This window comes from Portunus trituberculatus, chromosome 2, assembly GCF_017591435.1.
Source record: "Portunus trituberculatus isolate SZX2019 chromosome 2, ASM1759143v1, whole genome shotgun sequence".
Lineage (NCBI taxonomy): Eukaryota > Metazoa > Arthropoda > Malacostraca > Decapoda > Portunidae > Portunus > Portunus trituberculatus.
In genome coordinates, this window is record NC_059256.1 from 6775871 (window position 1) to 6799857 (window position 23987).

The following is a 23987-nucleotide window of genomic DNA, read 5'->3' on the forward strand; positions in this document are numbered from 1 at the left end:
TGAAATGATGAGTTACACCAATATATTACTTACGTTAGCCAAAGACTGCTCGGCGGCGGCTGTCCGTGTCACTAGCAGGCACCCACACTCCACTGTCCACTTTGTGTCCTCAACCATGTTTAAATAGTTAACCTCTGATTACTGAGAGGCTAGATATCACTATTATCGGTATCTTCATCTCCACCACTCACTGTCCCTCACGGCCAGCGCCTTGTCCTGCCAAGTGCAGCGCGGCTCACGGACTGGTGGGCAAGTTCCGGTACCAGCCTTAACGGTACTGTACCGGTTAAAATTTTCCGTACCGGTAAATAGCCGAAACGGTACTGAGCAAATTGTATACAGCGTGGAGGTGGCTCAAGGCGAGCGGTGATGGGTAAGACGGTAACATTGAGTCATTCTCACTCTCGGTACCGCTCCACACTGGTACCGACTGGCTGCCCTGGCGCGTCGGCGCGGTCTCGGTAGCTCGGCGAGACGCATCTGTACTGGTACAACTGAATGTGCCGGCATCATTTCCGGTACCACTTGACGCTTGTACCGTCTAGCGTCTGTGCCGGGACTCTGCTGCTTCCTACCGCTAAGAATGAATAATGTGTCGGCACCACACGGCGGATCGGTGGCCGGGACGGGTGGCGGTCTGGCGGACTGGCGTCTGGCGGTGCAGTAACACTGCAGTTGGCCGGCATTTTACCATGTGTGTCTTCACAAAAGTGAAGCCAGTGCGCTGCCCCTACCCCCCCCCATCACACCTAAAGTATTACCAACAGACCATTGAAAATACATGGGAGCGCTCCAGTTACGCGCTCCTTATTTTCCGTCTTATCTCCATGTTTCGAGGCTGCCTACCATATATGTGACCTTCAGACTCGTAATAGTCGTGGCATACTGTGGTATGAAGATTTAGAAGGTACAAATATAATACAAATTAAATAATATAGTGTTTTCCAGCTTTAATGGACTAAGGTGTGAGGTGGGAAGCTGTGGCAAACGTTTGGCTGGACCAGGTCATGTGTACGTGTATGTGCATGTAGATGTAAAAATGTATGTACATATACATGTGCATTTAAATGAAGGATAAATAAACTGTATATCAGGTGAAACTTGCCCTGAAGGTTGATTTTTCTTGGTATATAGCAATTACTTAACACTTCAAAATTTAATTCTCTCTCTCTCTCTCTCTCTCTCTCTCTCTCTCTCTCTCTCTCTCTCTCATATTTAGAATGATGTGTGATCTCATGTCACTGCAAGACATTAAAAAAAGCGATTTCATGTCAGTGGGAGGGCATTGAAAAAAAAAAAATCACTCAAATGAAATATTACTTGTTTTTTTTTTGTTTCTTCATTATTTCTCCCAGAAACGTTTTTTTTTTTCTTCTTCAACATTGTAGCTATTTCCCATTAACACCGTTAATAACAGGTCTACATGACATATTTAGGAAATTATCATGTGGTTTACATAAGTCAAACCATCAGTTCTTTCTTAGTTTCCCTCTCGTAATGAAAAAGAAAGCGGCAATTTTAACGAGAGAAGGCAATGTTTTGGGTAAAGATGTGATGTAAGCTCCGCCCACCACTTCTTAACATCCGCCCACTGGCTTCACTTTTTTAGTACAAAGAAATAGGCGCGCCGCTCCTGTCAGTATAACCTCCTAATTGTGCTTCACGGGCCTCTTTACTCCACTGAAGAGCGGGATGCACCGTGCACGGCACCCTCCTCCTGATCATTCCTCCGAGGTCTGGCCCTGCTGTCCTCCGCCTTACCTGTGCCTTCTTGAGGAAGAGATGCCGGCCATCGTTCTTTTGATACCCACACAGGGCCCATAAGGATTTGTAGATCTTCGCGGCCCTAACAACAATAACAATCCAAGATAATCACAACAATTAAGGACAAGATTAAGACAAGTTGATCCATGGTCGTGCGTGAAGCTGTGCCTCGGTCCTCGGACCGTCTGCCGCCGTTGCCGCTCACCGCACCGCCACTGGTAGTGATGGTGGTGGACCGGTGGTGGTGGTGTGAACAGTAAACAGTACACACCAGTGCCCTGCTGGTGTCCACCTCCACGCTCCACCCTTCACCTGTCCCTTCCTCAACAAGTGTGGACAAGACGAGTAGCAGTGGTGTAGCCTGTGATTGCCGCGCGGGAAATGGGAAGGCGTGAGTCAGCACCAGCGGGCCAGCGGCACGTCAGCCAAGGCCTCCACAGAGAAGCACCAACACTCACTCACCGAGGCGAGCAGTCTCACGGGAAGACTGCCACTGCCAGTGAGTGTTTACTGTTTACTGTTACACTTGTTACTGTGTTGTGTGGTGTTAAAACAAACTTATCCAGTACTTGCTGCTCTCTCTGTGGTGGGCGGCGGAGATATGGAGAAAAGCTTTCACGGTGAGTTAACCTTTTAACCACAGTACCATGCAATATATATATATATATATATATATATATATATATATATATATATATATATATATATATATATATATATATATATATATATATATATATATATATATATATATATATATATATATATATATATATATATATATATATATATATACACACACACACACACAAACACGGCCCGGTAGCTCAGTGGTTAGAGCGCTGGCTTCACAAGCCAGAGGACCGGGGTTCGATTCCCCGGCCGGGTGGAGATATTTGGGTGTGTCTCCTTTCACGTGTAGCCCCTGTTCACTGTTCACCTAGCAGTGAGTAGGTAGGGATGTAAATGGAGGAGTTGTGACCTTGTTGTCCCGGTGTGTGGTGTGTGCCTGGTCTCAGACCTATCCTAATATCGGAAATAATGAGCTCTGAGCTCGTTCCGTAGGGTAACGTCTGGCTGTCTCGTCACACACTGCAGCAGATCAAACAGTGAATTACACAAGCTAGGAAACTTTCTGAATAATATAAATTAGAAATAAAAAGTTGGTTGATATTAGGAAGAGGTGCCTGTCCCTGCAGCTCTTGTTGTGATGGCGTCCATCCTGATCCTGATCTTGCTGCCAGCAGCTAGCCTACCAAACAATAAGTGTGGTGTAGATAAGATTTAGTTAGGTTAGGATGCTAGCGACAAGAACAAGGTCAAGAACATGGCAATCACCACCACAACATGAATCTTACTCTGTATTTGTTGTGTACTTAAATACAATTATGCAAACAATAGTTAAATGCCAACGCCATTTTTACTTATGTCTGTTAAATATATTCTTTGAAGCTCATTAGACCCGCCAAACCAAGCCTTACTGTTTAACACAATGCACAATGACTACGCCCTGTCTAATAATTTGCTAAGTGAAGATTAAATTGGCTTCAGGCCAGGCAGACCAACTGAGGGTCAATTAGTACTAACCTACCATCATGTTACTTCCTGGCTGGATCAAGGCATTAATGTTGACTTCATTCTCTTTGATTTTTCAAAAGCTTTTGATACAGTGTGTCCCTCAATTCTTTTAGACAAGCTATTCAGTCTTGGGATCACGGGTAAATTACTTTCAGGGTTCAGTTTTGGGCCCTCACCTATTTCTTATTTATGTTAATTATATTAATCACAGTCTTACTTCTGCAGTCAAAATATTTGCCGACTATCTTAAGCTTTATGTTTGTACCAGTGTCTCCCCTGGTCCTTGTCTGTTGAAAAATAACTTCATGTCAACATGACATCAATAGTTTACATCAAAGTTCCACCATGTAGCTAACATAATACATAAAGCGAGCAGAGTGTCAGAGAACATCTTGAAGTCCACAGTTAATCGTGAGGTTTCATTTATGTTACTTCTTTTCACCACTCACATAGCTACGACCATTATTAGAGTATTCTTCATCTCTGTGGAACACAGGATATCTTAGTGACTTGAGAATGCTGGAAGGAGTGCAGAGAAGGTGGACTAAAACAATCTGTGGTATGGAACATCTTACATACCCAGACCGTTTAAAATCTTTAAATCTGTATTCTATCCATGGAAGACGACGTCGTCATGATCTGATCAAATATTGGCAGATTTTCCGTGGAGTGTCATCGATAAAGCCTGAAGACCTGTTCCACCGTTCCCCTATTAACTATACGAGAGGACACCAGTGTAACATTTACTCTGTACCCTCCCAGTTAGATATAAGAAGATCATTTAGTATTCAAAGCATTAATACTTGGAATTCCGTGCCACAGAGTGTTGTTTCTTGTCAGTGTCACTCTCTTCAAAACATGTGTAGCCACACACCTGGGTGACACTCTTCACCAGTACTGTTAATTGTTGAGTCTGTTTGTACCTAATCCATCTCATCCAACTCTCCTTCTCCCTTGTTTGTGTTGTATTTCCTGCTGCATATGTTGCACTTTCAAACCCAGAATTATAGTACAGTAAGTCCTCGTTATACCGTATACCAAACCCATTATAACATGTAATAACAGGGAGTCATTCAAATCCGCTTTATCAGCTTGTCTTGGGAATCTACTTTTTGAATATTATGAATAACGAGGTTGAATTATTTTATAACTTATTGTTGCTTATGATGCACTCTCCAGCCTGTTTGTATTGTTATTCAAAATGTGGAGTACTTGTATTGTACAGACTGGGGTATCAGCAAAGTGTGGCTTCTTACCCCTTACCTGAGTCAGGGGAACAGGAAGCCAACTAGGTAAGGGCAGTAGTTTGCTGTGGTGACTTGTGTGGGAGTGAATAGTTACTGTACACTGTGCAGCGCAGCCTGTGCTGTGCTACATTAGAATCACTTAGAGCGGTCAGAGCTGGTGCAGAGTTTGTGCTGTAGTGTTTGTGAGATGTGTGTACAGTTTGTGATGACTGCACCACTCTTCCCTGCTCCACAGACCAACCCAGCCCAGCCTACCCAGCGTCCAGTCTGCCGCCGCCACCCACTGACGGCTGCCTGCCCTTCCCTGCAGGACTGGCCATGGTGTGTGCTGGTGAGAGTGGTGGAGGCTGTGAGGCCAGGCAGTAGCATGGGTAGCCAGTGGCAGCAGCAGCAGCAGCACTCAGCCTCAGGTTTGGGGAGGCACAGGCATGGTGGCCAGGATCACCAGGAGACAGGCAGCTCTGGCCACACAGGACAGAGCAGGTTTGAGTGCCAGCAGTGTGACAAAACTTTTACCACCAAACAAGGCCTCACCAGACACACACTGATACACAGTGGTGTTAGGAATTATGAGTGTGGTGACTGTGGGAAGAAATTTACTACTAAGTCTAACCTCACCACACACAGCCTGATACACAGTGGTGTTAGGAATTATGAGTGTGGTGAGTGTGGCAGAAAATTTACTCTAAAGTCTCACCTCACCACACACAGCCTGACACACAGTGGTGTTAGGAATTATGAATGTGGTGAGTGTGGGAAGAAATTTACTACTAAGTCTAACCTCACCGCACACAGCCTGACTCATAATGGTGTTAGGAATTATGAGTGTGGCGAGTGTGGGAAGAAATTTACCAAAAGGTCTAACCTTACCACACACAGCCTGACACATAGTGGTGTTAGGAATTATGAGTGTGGTGAGTGTGGGAAGAAATTTAACCTAAAGGGTAACTTCACCAGACACAGCCTGACACACAGTGGTGTTAAGAATTATGAGTGTGGTGAGTGTGGGAAGAAATTTACCCAAAAGGGTAACCTCACCATGCACAGCCTGACTCACAATAGTGTTAGGAATTATGAGTGTGGTGAGTGTGGGAAGAAATTTACCAAAAAGTATAACCTCACCGCACACAGCCTGACACACAGTGGTGTTAGGAATTATGAGTGTGGTGAATGTGGGAAGAAATTTACTACTAAGTCTAACCTCACCGCACACAGCCTGACACACAGTGGTGTAAAGAATTATGAGTGTGGTGAGTGTGGGAGGAAATTTACTGAAAAGTCTACTCTCACCAGACACAGCTTGACACACAGTGGTGTTAGGAATTATGAGTGTGATGAGTGTGGCAAAAGATTTCCTACCATTTCTTATCTTAATCAACACACCTTCAGACACACTGGGTTGAGGGAATTCAAGTGTGATGACTGTGGCAAGTGTTTCAAGACAAAGGGTGATATTACCAGACATGTGAAGGTCCACTTTTGAGGTGGTGTGTTGTGTGGGTGGATGGGGCCACGCCACAGATGTGCCTGTGGTGGTGGCTGTGTCTGTGTGTGCTGCGAGGGAGTAATGAGAGCAGAGTTGTTCTGTGTGAGGGAGTGACGGCTGCAGCAGTTGTTTTGTTGGTGGCGCAGGTGTGCCTTTCAATAAATGTGTGTGTGTGTGTGTAACATGGTGGCAAGTTGTTTTCCTTCCCTGTGTTTTGGTGTCTTCAGTCTCAGTTCTTCATTAACAGACTAAGAACACACTACACTGTACAGTGCTAATGCTGCCATGGCAACACACTCCAGGACAAAATAAATAGATACATTAATGTAATACAGTAGACCAGGAAATGTGTATAAAAAAAAAACTAAGAAACAAGATTTGTAGACTACAAACAGCTAAGTTGGTTTGAGAAATGTTTGTTTTATATATACAAGAGTGGTTTGGTTAAAGATAAAAAATTAATAAGATAAATGAATAAAAAAGAAAGAAAGAAAGAAATAAGACCCAACAAGGTGCAATAAAGTAATACAATACAGTAGTACCTTGAGAATGAGGAAATTCATTCCGTGATGGAGCTTGTACCTCAAAACAATCTTTCCCATTGAGATGCCACTAATCTGTTCCAGCCTCCCCAAAAAGCACCTTATTTTTATTTTTGAGTTTTTCAGGTAAGAGAAAAGTATTTATAAATAATAATTATTGCACAGAAACATAATAAAACATAACAAAAGATAAAATAAATAGATAAACTACTCTTATAAAGTATATCTAAACGGATGCATGACATGGGATGTTACCTTGGAGACACGTTTTCAGCTAATGGTGGTAAATGATGGAAGGAGGGAGGGAGGGAAGGATGCAGGCACCAGTCACACGTAAACATTGAACATAATCAAAACTGAGTAAATAATGCTAAAGTGATGAAAGAACAATTACAGTGCACAAGATCTTCAGGAAACGCGCAAACACGAGCTCAGCCGATTCTGGACCAATGCACCGAGTCACCTACTATACTACTGGCAACATCCCCAGGTATGACTCGTATCTCAAAATTATGCTCATATCTATATCTATATATATAAATTGTGGCTCATATCTCGAGATACCACTGTACTGTTTCTGTACAATTTATAGGATTGAATGAATATTGCACATAGGAAGGACTGAATAAGATACACCACACATTGCAAACTTGGAGTATTAATTATAAATATTCCCAAGAGTGGCAGTGTCTAGAAAATCTTTAATGAGTCTTTCTTTTCTCTCATTCTAAACACCTACACCCTGCCTGGACCCTGTACTATCACTCTAGCCACACACACACATACACATACTAATAAGACCCAGATTGGAATATGCAGGAGTAGTGTGGACCCCTCATAAAAAGAAATGCATAAGGAAGTTGGAGAGACTACAAAAAATGGCTACAAGAATGGTTCCAGAATTTGAAGGGATGACATATGAGGAGAGACTAAAGGCTATGGATCTGCCAACCCTGAAACAGAGAAGGGAGAGAGGGGATCTGATACAAGTTTATAAATTGATCAATGGAATGGACCAAGTGGATAATGAGAAACTGATCCTGAGAGAAGAATATGACATTAGAAGCACAAGATCGCATAGTAAAAAGCTGAGGAAGGGAAGATGTCTGAGAGATGTTAAAAAAATATAGTTTCCCGCAAAGATGTGTTGAGATGTGGAACAGTTTGAGTTAGGAAGTGGTGTCAGCAACGAGTGTGCAGAGCTTTAAAGAAAAATTGGATAAGTGTAGATATGGAGACGGGGCCACACCAGCGTAAAGCCCAGGCCCTGGAAAACTACAACTAGGTAAATACACACACACACACACACATCTTCATCCTAAGCTAGAAAAATTAGGTATATTTCAAATTTTCATTGCCAAAAAGATTTTCTCTAGTTTTATCACTCTCTCTTTTACCAGTGTTTCCTATTTCTTTTACCCTTTTTACCCTTTCACCCTGCCCAAAGCCTACCCAGTCACCCTACACACCCAAACACCCTGCCAAACCTACCCAGTCACCCTACACACCCACACAACCTCCCATCACCCTGAGTAGGTAAAGTAGGCAGTATTTCAACATCTCATCAGTTCTTTCATTTATATTTATCTTTATATTTATTTTTTTTGGTATTTCTCTATTAATGTCTTCCTATCTCACCATCCTGTCACCCTACACACCCCACCATCACCCCATCCAGCAAGAAAATGGGTATACGTCATGAAAAGTGGCACTGTTTGACACCACCTTAACCGAACAGTTCTAATCTCGACCAACTTTAACCCTTCCTCACTGTAGCCACTGTCACATGTAAACGACACATCCCCCTCCCACACCACACCACTCCACACTGCACTACACCATTCTTGCTTGTGTGTGTGTGTGTGTGTTACCTAGTTGTATATTACAGGGTTCAAGTGGGGCTCATAGTGACTTGTCTCCATATCTACTTTTAGCTAACTTTTCCTTAAATTGATGGATACTTTCTGGTTGTACAATCTCTTCACTCGAACCATTCCAGATGTCCACCATCCTGTTCCTGTGTGGAAAATTGAACTTACTGATGTTCCTCAAATATTGACTCTACATCATGCAGGAAGTGTCCTCTCATCTGTCTGTCTGTATCTTCCATCGGTGATACCAGGTCTCGTCTTTGCTTTATGGTTCACTGTGTTATACATCGTTAATAGATCTCCTCTCTCCCGTCTCTCTTCCAAAGTTCCATTTCCTTCAGTCTTTCTTTATATGGAAGGTCCTTCATCTCTGGCACCATCTTTGTGCTCACCTTGGGATTCTTTCCAGTTTCTTGATATCATTTTGCATATGTATAGACCACACTAGACCACACCACACACCACTGCTGCATATTCAAGTCTGGTCTTATCATAGTGGTTATGATCTTTTCATCACACTTATCCATGTAATGAGACGCCATCCCCATCCTGATATTTGTCAGTGTCTTGTATGTTGAAGTAAACAACCCAGTATGTCTTTATAACCACTCCCAGCTCTTTCTCTTCTTTCCTCTTCATTATAATCTCACATTATTCTCCAATTTTGTATTCCCAAGTAGCTCTTTATTATTTTTACCTATTTCCATCACATGACATTCCTTGGTATTAAATTCAAATTTCCACTTTTAACTCCATTTCCAGATTTTCTCAGTATCATTCTGCAATTCCATATAGTCCATCTCTCTCTCTCTCTCTCTCTCTCTCTCTCTCTCTCTCTCTCTCTCTCTCTCTCTCTCTCTCTCTCTCTCTCTCTCTCACCACTATTTTCTTGCCTCTCTTTCTCCTCCTCATTGAAATATTGATAAGAAATATAATAGGTAAATATAGATGGATAGAGAGACACACCAGTTCATCTAGCAGTAAATAGGTATGGGGTGTAACTGGAGGGGTTGTGGCCTCGCTGTCCCAGTGTGTGGAGTGTGTTGTGGTGTGTTAATGTGTAGGTGTGTTGAGGCAGCAGTAAATAGGTGCAGGGGTGTAACTGGAGGGTTGTGGCCTCGCTGTCCCGGTGTGTGGAGTGTGTTGTGGTGTGTTAATGTGTAGGGTGTGTTGAGGCAGCAGTAAATAGGTACGGGGTGTAACTGGAGGGGTTGTGGCCTCGCTGTCCCGGTGTGTGGAGTGTGTTGTGGTGTGTTAATGTGTAGGGTGTGTTGAGGCAGCAGTAAATAGGTGCAGGTGTAACTGGAGGGTTGTGGCCTCGCTGTCCCGGTGTGTGGAGTGTGTTGTGGTGTGTTAATGTGTAGGGTGTGTTGAGGCAGCAGTAAATAGGTGCGGGTGTAACTGGAGGGTTGTGGCCTCGCTGTCCCGGTGTGTGGAGTGTGTTGTGGTGTGTTAATGTGTAGGGTGTGTTGAGGCAGCAGTAAATAGGTACGGGGTGTAACTGGAGTGGTTGTGGCCTCGTTGTCCCGGTGTGTGGAGTGTGTTGTGGTCTCAGTCCTACCCGAAGATCGGTCTATGAGTGACCAGCAGATGACCGAGGTGAATTACACATACATACATACAATAATACAATGATCTATACAGCAGGCCAGATTTATTGTACCCAAGCTGGCATTGTAGTGACCATTAAGGGAAAAAATACAGTACGTTTCAATACTTAACACACACACACACACACACACACACACACACACACACACGTATGGACACCTTACTGACTCGGAAAATTAAAACGAAAAAGAAATAAAAAAAAAGTAAGGTGTTTTAAAAATGATTGTTTTATTGACAAATGATGGAAGTGAGTCAATAAATACATAAATAAATAATGTTTTTTTTTATTTAATTTATTTCTTGACATGAATGATGCAAAAAATTTTATTGATGTGTTGAATGTTCAGAGAAAAATGTTACTTGTTTGTTTTGTTTGTCTTGACTTAACACTAAATATAAAAAAGTTAGTAATAGTAATAAAAGTAATAATAATAATAATAATAGTAACAAATTAATTACAAATAACCAGAAAAAAATATATAATTACTTACTGAAAGAAAATAAAACTAATTTTAATTATCTCTCAAAACAAAATAAGAAAACAAACTTTAAAAAATCAGAGAGAGAGAGAGAGAGAAATACCCCTACTAAAAAAAATAAATAAATAAAATAAAAATCTAATTAAAAAATAAATCCCAGGCTAGGTTAGATAAGGTCAAGGTGATATGGAAGGTCAAGAGGCCATGACCTGACCTGACCTGACCCTGTGGTGTTGGTGGTGGGGGTGAGGGTGGGGGGTCCTAGTAGTCTTCCTTAGGGGCATCCAAGTCTCTGTAGCCAACCCTGAGGAGGAGAAATGAGGTTAGGTTAGGTTAGGTTAGAGAGAGAGAGAGAGAGAGAGAGAGAGAAAGCTGTAATCAAATTTTCATTAATATATACCTAATTATCAATCTCACACACACACACACACACACACAGGGTCAGACTGGCAGTGGTCTTTTTCAATATGAAGAAGACAATATTTCCTTCACTACACAAACTTAACAGTGGAAAATAAATCAATAAGATAAACAAATAGATGAATAAATGAAATGAGAATATACAGGGTGAACTAAAACAACAGTAAATAAATAAACTAAATGGTCATGCATTAAATTGAAAAAAAAAAAAAAAAAATAAAAATACAAATAAAATAAAATAAAAATACAAACTTATGGAAATTTGACTTAAAAATAAATAATAATAATAATAAAAATAGTAATTACAACTTTCGGCTAAGAATTATAATCTTTTGGTGGCGAGTGTGTCTGGGTTGGCTTGGGTTAGGTTAGGTTAGGTTAGGCTAGATTAGGTTAGGTTAGGTTAGGTTGAGGTAATATAATGTAAGGCTAGGTTAGGTTAGGTAAGGCTAGGTTAGGTTAGGTTAGGTTAGGTTAGGTAAGGTTAGGTTAGGTTAGGACAATAGTTAGGCAACAGTTAGATTAGGTTAGGAGAGGCAAGGTTAGGTTAGGTTAGGTTAAGACAGGCAAAAGTTAGATTAGGTTAGGTTAGGTTAGGACAGGCAACAGTTAGGTTAGGTTAGGTTAAGACAGGATTGGCTAAAGTAAGGTAAAGCTTAGGATTTCAAAAAAGTGAAGAAAAAGTGTAAAGGAAGCAAAAAGGGTTGAAATAGGGTGACTAAGGCTGGAATAAGGGTGAAAGAGAAAAAAACGGTGAAAAATGATAATAGGGTGACTAAAGGTGGATATAACTAGAAAAATAGATGAAGAAAGGGTGAAAAGGAAGTAAAAAGAATGAAAAAGGGTGTAATATTGATGACTAAGGAAAATAGGGTGAAACATTGGTGACTAGGGAAAATAGTGAAATATTGACTAAAGTTGGAAATAATTAAAAAGATGATGAAAAATGGGTGAATAGGGTGAAGATAGGATTGAAAAGGATGATTAAGAGTGAGAAAAAGGATGAACAGAAGGAACAAAAAATAAAGGCAGCTTGAAACAGTGTGTGCTTTTGATTAGGGTAAGGTAGGGTAAGGTTAGGTTAGGTTAGGCTAGGTTGGGTTGGGCTGGGTTGAGGTTAGGTTAGGCTAGGTTGGGCTGGGTTGAGGTTACGTTAGGTTAGGTTGGGCTGAGTTGAGGTTAGGTTAGGTTAGGTTGGGCTGGGTTGAGGTTACGTTAGGTTAGGTTGGGCTGAGTTGAGGTTAGGTTAGGCTAGGTTGGGCTGGGTTGAGGTTATGTTAGGTTAGGTTGGGCTGAGTTGAGGTTAGGTTGGGCTGGGTTGAGGTTACATTAGGTTAGGTTGGGCTGAGTTGAGGTTAGGTTAGGCTAGGTTGGGCTGGATTAGGTTGGGTTGGATTGCTTTGAATTGGGTTGGGTAATTTTAGTTTAGGTTAGGTTAGGTTGGGTTGGGTTGAGTTGCATTGGGTTGGGGTGAGACTATGGTGAAGTTAGGTTAGGTTGGATTGGGTAGGTTTGAGTTACAATAGGTTAAGTTTGATTAGGAAAAAAATAAAATTAGGTTAGGCCTTAGGCTAGGCGAGATTACATTAAGTTAGGGTGAGGATGAGGCAGTGGGGGGGCAGGGTGTGGTAGGGGTGAGGGGTGAGGGACAGAACAGGGACACACTCACCACCTCCACCTGTTCTCTTGGCCACACACCTGTGCCTTGCCTCGTTAACTGTTTACTCTGTACCTGGTGAAGGATTAGGGTCTGGATAGGGCTCACCTCACTCACCTAACCCAACCTAACCTAACCTAACCACCTAGTCTAACCCAACCGAACCTCCCTCACCTCATGACCCAACCCAACCCAATTTTAACAATCTAGTCTTACCTAACCCAACCCAACCTAACATAACTTGAATCTAATCACACCTTGCTTAATTTAATCCAAAGCTTCCTAACCTAATCAAATGTAATCTAACCCAACTAAACCTGACTTTTATCTGATTTAACCTTGCTTCATTTAACCCCTTCAGTACTGGGACACATTTTTACCATGAGTGTTGGAAGTGATTGGACGATTTTATTGATATTAGGAAGAGTCTATAGAGGTCGGAAGGTTAATGGCTAGAGTCCTCACCATTTTAATCACTACATGAGTTTCTGGAGGTCCATAAAATCGCCAAATGGTAAGCAGAATAAATATGAAAATGTGTCATGGTACTGAAGGGCTTAATCGAAAGCTTCCTAACCTGACCTAACCTAACCTGAACTCAATCTAAGCTAACATAACTTCACCAAACCAAACTTTTACCTAATCTAAGCTACACCCACACACACCTACACCCTGTCTGGATCCTGTATTGTCACCCTAGCCACACACACACACAAACATTGTCATCACTCTATGCTAAAAACCAATGTATGTCTAAAAATTTTCATCTTTCTCTCAAAAATCCCATTTTCTTACTGTTTTTTCACCCTGTCATCCTGCCAACACCCTACCCACTCATCCTACACACCCACACCCTGCCTGGCATGTGTACTGTCACCCTAGCTGCTCACACACACTTTACCATCACCCTAAGTAAGCATATCTAAACATTTCACCCAAAAATCTATGTTCTTTTAAATTTATCACTGTTTCTCTTTCTATCACTGTTTTTTCCTATTTTTTTTCACCCTGTCACCCTGCCCAGAGCCTATCCAGTCACCCTACACACCCTGGCACACCCTACCATCACCCTATGATAGTAAAAGTAAGGAATATCTCAACAAATCACCACAATTCGCTCTAAATAATACCTGTTCTTTTTCCTCTCTCTGTTTTTCTTATCTCACCATCCTATCACCCTACCCAGACCCTACCCAGTCACCCTACACACCCCCACACCCCTCTAGCACCCCTTCATCACCCCATCCAGCCAAGAGAACAGGTATAAATCACAGAAAGAGGCTTACTCAGGCTGGGGTGACCAAGAACCAGGTGTTTTGTAGCGGTGGTGGTGGTGCTCTACCCCTTTCCAACCCCCCACCACCACCACCACTGCCGCCGCCGCCGCCGCTCTAAAAGATGTCTGTGTCATCCGGAGCATCCAGGTCGTGGTAACCAATGACCTCGCGTGTGTCGCCCGACCTGAGGAGAGGGTGGCGGCCAGGGGGTCAGGTCAGGTCAGCTTAGTGTGTGTGTGTGTGTGTGTGTGTGTGTGTGTGTGTGTGTGTGTGTGTGTGTGTGTGTGTGTGTGTGTGTGTGTGTGTGTGTGTGGTTAGGTTAACTGTGTGTGCGTGCATGTGTGTGTGTGTGTGTGTGTGTGTGTGTGTGTGTGTGTGTGTGTGTGTGTGTGTGTGTGTGTGTGTGTGTGTGTGTTTCCTGAATCTAAGTATATTGCTCAAAACCAATCGCTCGACAGTAAATTGCGCAAAACCAATTACTCAAAAAATAAATTCTTGAATCATCATTGACTTGAAGAGTAAGTTGGAAATACTTTGAAAGATTCACCTTACCAGTCACAGTCACGCCCACATTCAGAAATGCCTTCCCTCCCACCATGACAATTTTCCAAGGCCACACAGACAGTTAGCCGAGTTCTCAAGACAGTTTCTCCTTTTAATAAACTAGAAATCTTGCCAGTCCATCACCAGAATCACAAAAACACGAGTATCATCAACTGGAGCCTTTGGAGAGCAGTGATGGTGAGGGAGCAAAGCATTTCAGAATACAGTGGAACCCTAAAACTTCTAACACTCCTAACCTCGAAGAATTTAGGCTTTGTACAGATAGTTCAATTAATTTTACCCTCAGGTCAAACAAAATTTAGACCTGGAAAAAACCAAAGACAGACAAATCCAGCTAAATCCAGGTGAGTGTGGCAGTGTTGGCAGGAGGCAAACATCAGTTCCCTGTTTGTTTTGGCTGGACATGTGGCCTTGCTCTGATTCCCAACTGGAGTCAGGACACTGGACCAGTTTTTCAATTGACCAGAGTCACTTCAGCAGGGAGGGTTGGATGGTGGAATAATATTTCATCTAAGAACTGGGATTTCTCCATTTATGTGAGGGCTACGTTCCTGAAGGGATTCTGTATTGTAAAAATTACATAAAGTGGCGCAATGGATAAGGTGGTGGTGGTGGGATCAGGCAGATGTCCACGCGTAGGTTTGAATCCCACCACGTACAACCTTAAAACACTTTGCCATTTGTCTAGGTTCTAGGTGGTTACACTCAAGATGAGTTTGGGTGGTGGTATGGGCCCTAATATGCCCACCACTATAAATAAAATTGCCTGCGCCACTAATGGACGGAAGCTGAACAGCGCTTCCTAAATGCTCTTCAAGTGTGCCTACAGGCCTATAGGCCTTACCGTGGCAAAAAAAAAAAAAAAAAAAAAAAAAAAAATAAATAAATAAATAAATAAAAAAAAAAAAAAAAAAGTTTACTGAACTAAGCTATACACTGTTACAGGTCTCACTGTGAACCAAAACAATTTTCCCAAAGGAATTAATGTGAAATAGATTAATCTGTTTGTGGAAGGCCTGCATCTATGAGTGACTCGGCAGGCACCCTGGTGTCCCTGCAGCAGCATGTTATTCACCACGGTTGTCTGCTGGTCACCCAGCCAGCCTTTCCCCTATGGTAAGAGCTCAGAGTTTGTAGTGACTGATCATCGGGTAGGACTGAGACCACACCACACTCCACACACCAGGAAAGTGAGGCCACAACCCCTCGAGTTACATCCGTACCTATTTACTGCTAGGTGAACAGGGGCTACACAGTAAGAGACTTGCCCATTTGCCTTGCCGCTTTCCGGGACTCGAACCCGGACCCTCTCGATTGTGAGTTAAGCGTGCTAACCACTACACTACGGTGTGTCCTCTATCAAATGCCTTTGTGCACCTCTCAACTGCAATAACCAAAGGCTGGTCATTGCTAGAGTAACAACCTCCAACTGACAGCAAGATGACACATGCTGACCTTCCTGACGATGTTTACCATGCACCATCAGCTGTCATGGGAAGTGAAGTGCCTCTGTGCTGCGATCAGCTGTGATGAGTGATGACAAATATGGCGGCTCAAACAAACACCTCGTGGAATTTTGTAACTTTCAAGATCTGCCACACCAGCGAAGCATCTTGACTTGTGTTACTCTAAATGATCATTGTAATATGAAAAAATGACCAGGTTTTTTTTTTAATCTCATGTTATTTCAACATTGCAAATTCTAAACACATAAATCAACAAATTCCAGCCTCCCTTGCCCTCCCACATCACCCCAACGTGCACCATGAAAGTTGTATTCTTATTTCTTGTTTTGTTGAATGTTTCTCACTTCACTTTGAATATTTTCACCATATCAATGTTCTCAAGCAATTTGTGACCTTCAACAATTCACAAGTTAACAATTTATTTTCCAAGTATAAATGATTTTGAGCAATTTACTGGATGCCATGTTTCCTCTCTCTCTTTCACATAATAGTAGTAGTAGTAGTAGTAGTAGTATTAAATAATAATAATAATAAAAATAATACCAATAATAATAATAATAATAATAATAATAATAATAAATCTTTATCATCTTTCTCTCAACAAAAACTCTCTCACAATAAAAACAAATTAAGAAAACAAACTGATAATACAAAACCCCCCCACACACACACACACACACACAAAACACCAAAAAAACACACCACAGAGCACCATAAACACACCCAAAAATACCACAAAACCCCCAAAACCCCTCACTCTCTCTCTCTCTCTCTCTCTCTTCGCTCACCAAAACACCCCAAAACACACAAACAGCCCAAAAAACACACCAAAACACCCCCGAAAACACAAAACACACCAAACAACCCAAAAACACACCCTACTCTCTCTCTCTCTCTCTCTCACACACACACACACACACACACACACAAAACACCCAAGAAAACACTACAAAACACCACAAACACACCAAAATGCACCAAAACTCCCCAAACACACAAAACACCCCACACCCATTACTCTGTCCCACCCCTCTCTCTCTCACCTTGATCTATAGGTAACCCTGGGGCGTGGATAGGGCTCCCTGGTGTAAGGGTCCCCTCTGCCGTAGTAATCTTTGGGGTAGGTTCCTGAGTACCCCCCATAGCTGTGTGCTGGGTACTGCCTCCCATACCCTCCCCCATAGCCAGCGTACCTGTGGCAGGGATGGGGTGAGTGGTGGGTGGAAGTGGGGAAGGATGGGGGGAAGAGAGGAGTGGTGGAGGAAGGAAGGGAAGGAAGGGAAGGGAAGAGGAGAGGAGAGAGAGAATGACAAAAATGAAAATAAATGAAAAGAAGGAAGAACAGAAAAATTTAAATAAAAGGAAGAGAAAAAGAAAAGGGAAGAAAAGGAAAGGAAGAGAAAATTGATAGGCATACATACATACAGGACATACAGACAGACAGACAGACAGATACAAAAATATATTATCATCATTATTAGTTATCATTATCATGTGGCAAACAAAATAAGTAAATAAATAATAGAAGATAAAAATGAGAAATAGATAAAATTATAATAACACACACACACACACACACACACACACACACACACACACTACACCCCTCTTTAAAAGTCCCTCCTCTTGACCCAAACGGATAAAACAGATACAAACGGAGCCAAACGTACCTATTATAAGGGAACTAATATAGAAAAAATTAAAGAAAAACACCAAATAAATCAATAAACACACACACACACACGGCCCGGTAGCTCAGTGGTTAGAGTGCTGGCTTCACAAGCCAGAGGACCAGGGTTCAATTCCCTGGCTGGGTGGAGATATTTGGGTGTGTCTCCTTTGACGTGTAGCCCCTGTTCACTGTTCACTGTTCACTGTTCACTGTTCACCTAGCAGTGAGTAGGTACGGGATGTAAATCGAGGAGTTGTGACCTTGTTGTCCCGGTGTGTGGTGTGTGCCTGGTCTCAGGCCTATCCGAAAATCGGAAATAATGAGCTCTGAGGTAACGTCTGGCTGTCTCGTCAGAGACTGCAGCAGATCAAACAGTGAATTACATACACACACAGCTACATAAATCTGTTTGCAGACGATACGAAACTGTGCAGAGTTATAAAGCAAAAAGAGGATTGTGAAATACTGCAAGAAGACCTAAATAAGATCTGGGAATGGAGTAAAAAGTGGGAAATGGAATTCAATGTGGACAAAAGCCATGTCATGGAAATGGGAAAGAGTGAAAGACGACCCGTGGGAATCTATAAGATGGGAGATGGAGTAGAACTGGAGAAAGTCAAAAAGGAAAAGGACTTGGGAGTGACGATGGAAGAAAACAATCAACCAGTAAGCCATATTGATAGAATTTTTAGAGAGTCATATAATTTGCTGAGGAATATTGGATTAGCATTTCACTATATGGACAAAGAAATGATGAAGAAATTGATAAGTACTATAATAAGACCCAGATTGGAATATGCAGGAGTAGTGTGGACCCCCCATAAAAAAGAAACACATAAGGAAGTTGGAGAGACTTCAAAAAATGGCTACAAGAATGGTTCCAGAATTTGAAGGGATGACATATGAGGAGAGACTAAAGGCTATGGATCTACCAACCCTGGAACAGAGAAGGGAGAAAGGAGAGCTGATACAAGTTTATAAATTGATCAACGGAATGGACCAAGTGGATAATGAGAAACTGATCCTGAGAGAAGAATATGACATTAGAAGCACAAGATCACATAGTAAAAAACTGAGAAAAGGAAGATGTCTGAGAGATGTTAAAAAATATAGTTTCCCGCAAAGATGTGTTGAGACGTGGAACAGTTTGAGTGAAGAAGTGGTGTCAGCAACGAGTGTGCAGAGCTTTAAAGAAAAATTGGATAAGTGTAGATATGGAGACGGGGCCACACCAGCGTAAAGCCCAGGCCATGGAAAACTACAACTAGGTAAACACACACACACACACACACACACACACACATCACCCTTTAAATGTCCTAAACTCTCCAATCAGATCTCCAAATCGACAAACAGACAAACAGAGACAAACGGGGCCAAACACACCTATTATCAGAAAATAAATAAAATAAAAATAAATAAATAAATAAATAAATAAATAAATAAAAAAAAAACACACAATCACCTCTTACACATGCCAAACTCTCTCAATCAGACAAACGGACAAACGGGGCCAAACGTACCTAGTATCAGAAAATAAATAAATGAAAAAAAAAAAAAAAAAAAAAAAACACAATCACCTCTTACATATGCCAAACTCTTCTATCAATCTCGAAACAGACAAACGGACAAACAGGAAAAAAAAAAAAAAAAAAAAAAAAAAACGCACCTATTATCAGGGACGTGCTGGGGGTAGGTGGCCACGTAAGGGTCTGGGCGGTCCTCCTTGCGGCCTCCGTGTTTGTTTCCAGGGTATTCAGGGAGCTGGGGCCGTTTAGGGTCACGCAGGTAGTTGTTGAAGTAGTCCACCTGTTTGTTTTGGGGATACGTTTGCGTTTGGTTAGGTTAGCGTTATTTTATTTATTTATTTATTTTTCTTACTAAACGCGCACACACACACACACACATTTAAACCCAAAAAACACCAATAAAACAGCTCTCAAACAGCAAAAACACAGTCAAACACTCCAAAAATACCCAAACACTGCCACACACACAAAACACACCAGGTTACTAGAAAAACTCAAAACACACCCAAAACACCCCAAAATGCACTCAAAACACCCAAACACTCCAAAACCACACTCAAATGCACTTAAAACACCCCCAAACACATCCAAAAACACCACACAAGCTTAAACAAACTCAAGACACCCCTAAACACACTCAAAAACACTGCCAAACGCACTGAAAATCCTCTCAAACACTGCTAAACACTCTCAAAACACCCCTAAACACTGAAACACACCAGATTACACCCAACATAAAAACATATCAAAACACATTTCTAAAAACATTCCTAAACACTGCCAAACACATCAAACATACTCAAAACACCCCTAAACACTGCCAAACACTCAAAACAGCCCCAAAATCACCCTCAAGCACACTCAAAACACCCACAAACACACTCAAATTACCCCTAAACACTGCTAAACACACTCAAACATACTGAAACCACTCCTAAACACTGCCAAACACACTCATAATCACCCTCAAACACATTCAAAACATCCGTAAACACTGCCAAAACACCCCCAAATATCCATAAACATCTCCAGACACACCCAAACACCCTCAAAACGCACCTCTTTCTTCTCCTTGACCTTCTCAGCGTGCTTCATCAGAATGTGTGTGTTAATACCCAGCTCCCTTGAAATTCACAAACACTCAAAACATCCCCAAATGCACTCAAAATACACTCAAAACACCCAAACACTCCAAAACAACAGCCAAATGCACTCAAAACACCCCCAAACACATCCAAAAGCACCACACAAGCTCAAACAAACTCAAGACTCCCCTAAACACACTAAAAAACATTGCCAAACGCACTGAAAACGCTCTCAAACACCCCCAAAACACACCTCTTTCTTCACCTCCTTGACCTTCTCAGCGTGCTTCATCAGAATGTGTTTGTGTACATACTCAGCTCCCTTGAACTTCTTGCCACAGAGGGGACACTGCCACTTGTCCTTGGCCACCTCCTGTGTGTTGCTCTGGACAAACTTCTCCACCTCCTCCTCTGCCTCTTTCAGCCCTGTGGTGGGTGGAAGAGACTGATTAGGGATAGAAGGGTACATTATGGGTAAAAAGGTACATTATGGGTAGAAAAGGAGACAAGGTGAAAGGGAGGGAAAAAGTGTCATTCAAGGGTGGTTATGGGTGAAAAAAGGGTGATTCTACGGTTATTATGGGTGGAAAAACACCTTAAAACACCCTTAACACTTCTAACACATCCTAAAAATACCCAAACACACCCAAACACAACCTAAAACACCTGACACACACAACACACCTAAAACACCCTAAAACACTGCAAACACACTCAGAAAACATCCCAAAACACTAAAACACTGCAAACACTCTAAAAACACCCTAAACACTGCAAACACATCCATACACATCCCTTAGCCATCCCAAAAACACCCTAAATATACCTAGCCACCCCAAAACACCCTTAAACTACTTCAAAACACCCCAAACACCCTAAAACACCAAACACCCCAAGACTCACCCAGTTTCTTAGCCTCGTCATCAGTAAGTCTGGTGAGTGGCTGCAAGAAGGATCCGATCTTATTCTCAAAGGCCCTGCAGTAATCCTGAACCTCCTGTGGGGTGACCTTGGAGGAGGGTGGGATGCCGCGGGCGTGCATAATGCCACACCTGTTTGGCATCTCGTCCTCGTTGGGGTACTCGGAGTGGTTGTAGTAGTCGACGGAGTGAACGATGCGAAGGTACAGTAGCAGTCTGTCCAGCACCTGAAACAAGGGTCATTTAAGGGTATTTAACCCCTTCAGTACCATTACACATTTCTGTACTCATTCTGGTTACTATTTGATGATTTTATACAGCTCCACAAACTCACGTGGGGATTGAAATAGTGAAGACCTGGCCATTAAACCTCTGACCTCCATAGACCCTTCATAATGTCAATACAGCTTCACAAACTCACGTGGGGATTGAAATAGTGAAGACCTGGCCATTTAACCTCTGACCTCCATAGACCCTTCATAATGTCAATACAGCTTCACAAACTCACGTGGGGATTGAAATAGTGAAGACTCTGGCCATTAAACCTCTGACCTCCATAGACCCTTCATAATGTCAAGACAGTTTCACAAACTCACGTCGGGATTGAAATAGTGAAGACCTGGCCATTAAACCTCTGACCTCCATAGACCCTTCATAATGTCAAGACAGCTTCACAAACTCACATCGGGATTGAAATAGTGAAGGCCTGGCCATTAAACTTCTGACCTCCATAGACCCTTCATAATGTCAAGACAATCATCTAATCACACTTAAAACTATAATGAAAAATACGTCCCAGTGCCAAAGGGGTTAAAGCTTCACTCAGGGCAAAGGGAAAGGGAGAAAACAGCTCCTCTTGCCATAACCCGGCTGGGGGTGGGGAGATACATGACTCAAATGTAGCTCTGTCTGTCTGTCTATCTGTTTCTCTCTCTGTCTGTCTGTCTGTCTGTCTCTCTCTCTACTACAGAAATAATGATGATGGTAAGAGATGCAGGTAACTCTCGGTTTACACAATAGATGCATTCCAAGAGGCGTGTTTTAAAATTGGTGTAAAACAAACTTGTAATTCTCCTAAGCAACACTAGATAGCAGGGGGAATGTGGGATGTGGTCCAAATCGTGTAGGAGCAAATCCATCGCGCAAATTTAGTTCATTATATTTTTTTGGTGTATTAACAAAAACACGTAAATTAAACACGCGTAAATCAAGACATAGCACTCTCTCTCTCTCTCTCTCTCTACTACAGAAACATTGATGATTTTTCATAACAGGCATATACAATAAGAAATAAAGCCACTCAAAATTTAGACAACGCCATTTTCTGAAGATGACAAACGAGAGGAAACTTTTATTTTTACGGTAAACTAATCTATTGGTACCACAAAAAAAAAAAAATAAATAAATAAATAAATAAAAAAATAAATAAATAAATAAAAAAAATATATATAAATAAATAAAATTATTATTATCCTGATGCGAGTTATACACCTTTGTAATAATGAGTCAAGTCTGCCACTGTACCATACATGACCTACATTCTGAGGTCTCATACAGTATCCGGGAAAGCAAACACTCCATCTTAATACAAAGCAGCCGTGACCCAGTGTGTGTGTCAGCGAATGTGTCACCTGCGCCCTCATCATGCTAAATACGTGTCATCATGTTCAGGGGTTAAGGAATGAATACGGGTGAAAAGGATACAAGGCAGGTAGTAGTAGTAGGAGGAGTAGGAGTAGTAGTAGTAGTAGTAGTAGTAGTAGTAGTAGTAGTAGTAGTAGTAGTAGTAGTAGTAGTAGTAGTAGAAGTAGTAGTGGTAGTATTTAATAATGATAATGATAATGATAACGATAACAACAACAATAATAATAATAATAATAATAATAATAATAATAACAACAATAACAATAGTAGTAGTAGTGAACATACACATACATATACACACACACACATTCCAAACACACCATTAAAAAAAAAAACATACATACACACACACACACCTTGATAAGACTAGGCTCTCTTTCAATAGCCTCGCCTTCACCCTTTTCCTCCGAGCCCCCACCACCACCACCACTGTTCCCGCCCAGCAGCTCCTCCTCCTCCGCGCTGGCCTCCTCTATCAAGTAGTCCGTGATGTTCCGCAGCACAGGGTTCGATGAGGAGGTCAGGCTCAGCAGCTGTGGGGTCGGAAGGTTAGGTCAGGTTAGGTCAAATAATTAATGGTAATATAGTGTTAGGTTAGGTTAGGTTAGGTTAGGTAAGGTTAGGTTAAGTTAGGTAAAGTTAGGTAAGGTTAGGTAAGGTTAGGTTAGGTTAGGTTAGGTTAAATAAATAATGGTAATATAATAATGTCAGGTTAGGAATACCACTAATGGTAATATAATAGAAATAGGTTAGGTTAGTTGACATCAATAAGAAATGGTTAGGTTAGGTTAGCTTAGAGTAAAGTAGATGAGATGTGAAATGGTGATATATGGTGTGATAAGTTAGGCTCTCTCTCTCTCTTTCTCTCTTTCTTTATTTCACAAACCCAACACAAAACACCACAACACCCCCAACACTCTCCCTCCCCTGTCTCTCTCTCACAGCCCCCAGACACACCCCAGCCTCTCACCGGGTTCTCCAGTATTGCAGCAGCCTCCTCAGCCCACAGTCCCCAGCGCGAGTCCAGGTTCTGAATAATCTTGGCGGACAGTTTAATGTCAGCACGGACCACTGAGCGATGGGACGTAATGCCGTTAACAGTACGGATGCGTCGACTCAGGTCCCTGTTCACGATGGCGCCCAACTCACAGTCCCGTAGCTGTTTGGGGTCGTTA

The 23987-nt window shown here is 42.0% G+C and overlaps 2 protein-coding genes across 3 annotated transcripts in view; one reads left to right on the forward strand and one right to left on the reverse strand.

Moving 5' to 3' along the window:
* Positions 1–1601: 1601 nt before the first annotated feature.
* LOC123504057 (zinc finger protein 33B-like) lies at positions 1602–6264 on the forward strand. The gene is made up of 2 exons (XM_045254325.1): positions 1602–2263; positions 4825–6264. Exon 2 carries the CDS (start codon positions 4957–4959, stop codon positions 6070–6072), a length of 1116 nt encoding a protein of 371 aa, XP_045110260.1. The 5' UTR covers positions 1602–2263; positions 4825–4956; the 3' UTR covers positions 6073–6264.
* A 4050-nt stretch (positions 6265–10314) lies between these two features.
* The window catches only part of LOC123504038 (serrate RNA effector molecule homolog), a 29531-nt gene continuing 15858 nt past the window's right edge, over positions 10315–23987 (reverse strand). Inside the window, exons 12-19 of one of the 2 annotated variants that reach the window (XM_045254291.1) lie at positions 23783–23971; positions 23169–23345; positions 21152–21395; positions 20502–20674; positions 19304–19443; positions 17006–17155; positions 13942–14116; positions 10645–10882 (exon numbers count right to left, since the gene is read on the reverse strand). In XM_045254291.1, coding sequence (XP_045110226.1) covers positions 14047–14116; positions 17006–17155; positions 19304–19443; positions 20502–20674; positions 21152–21395; positions 23169–23345; positions 23783–23971 — 1143 coding nt within the window. In that variant the 3' untranslated portion in view covers positions 10645–10882; positions 13942–14046. Of the gene's footprint in view, positions 10883–13941; positions 14117–17005; positions 17156–19303; positions 19444–20501; positions 20675–21151; positions 21396–23168; positions 23346–23782; positions 23972–23987 lie in introns of both variants that reach the window. The other variant, XM_045254299.1, reaches the window with a different exon arrangement.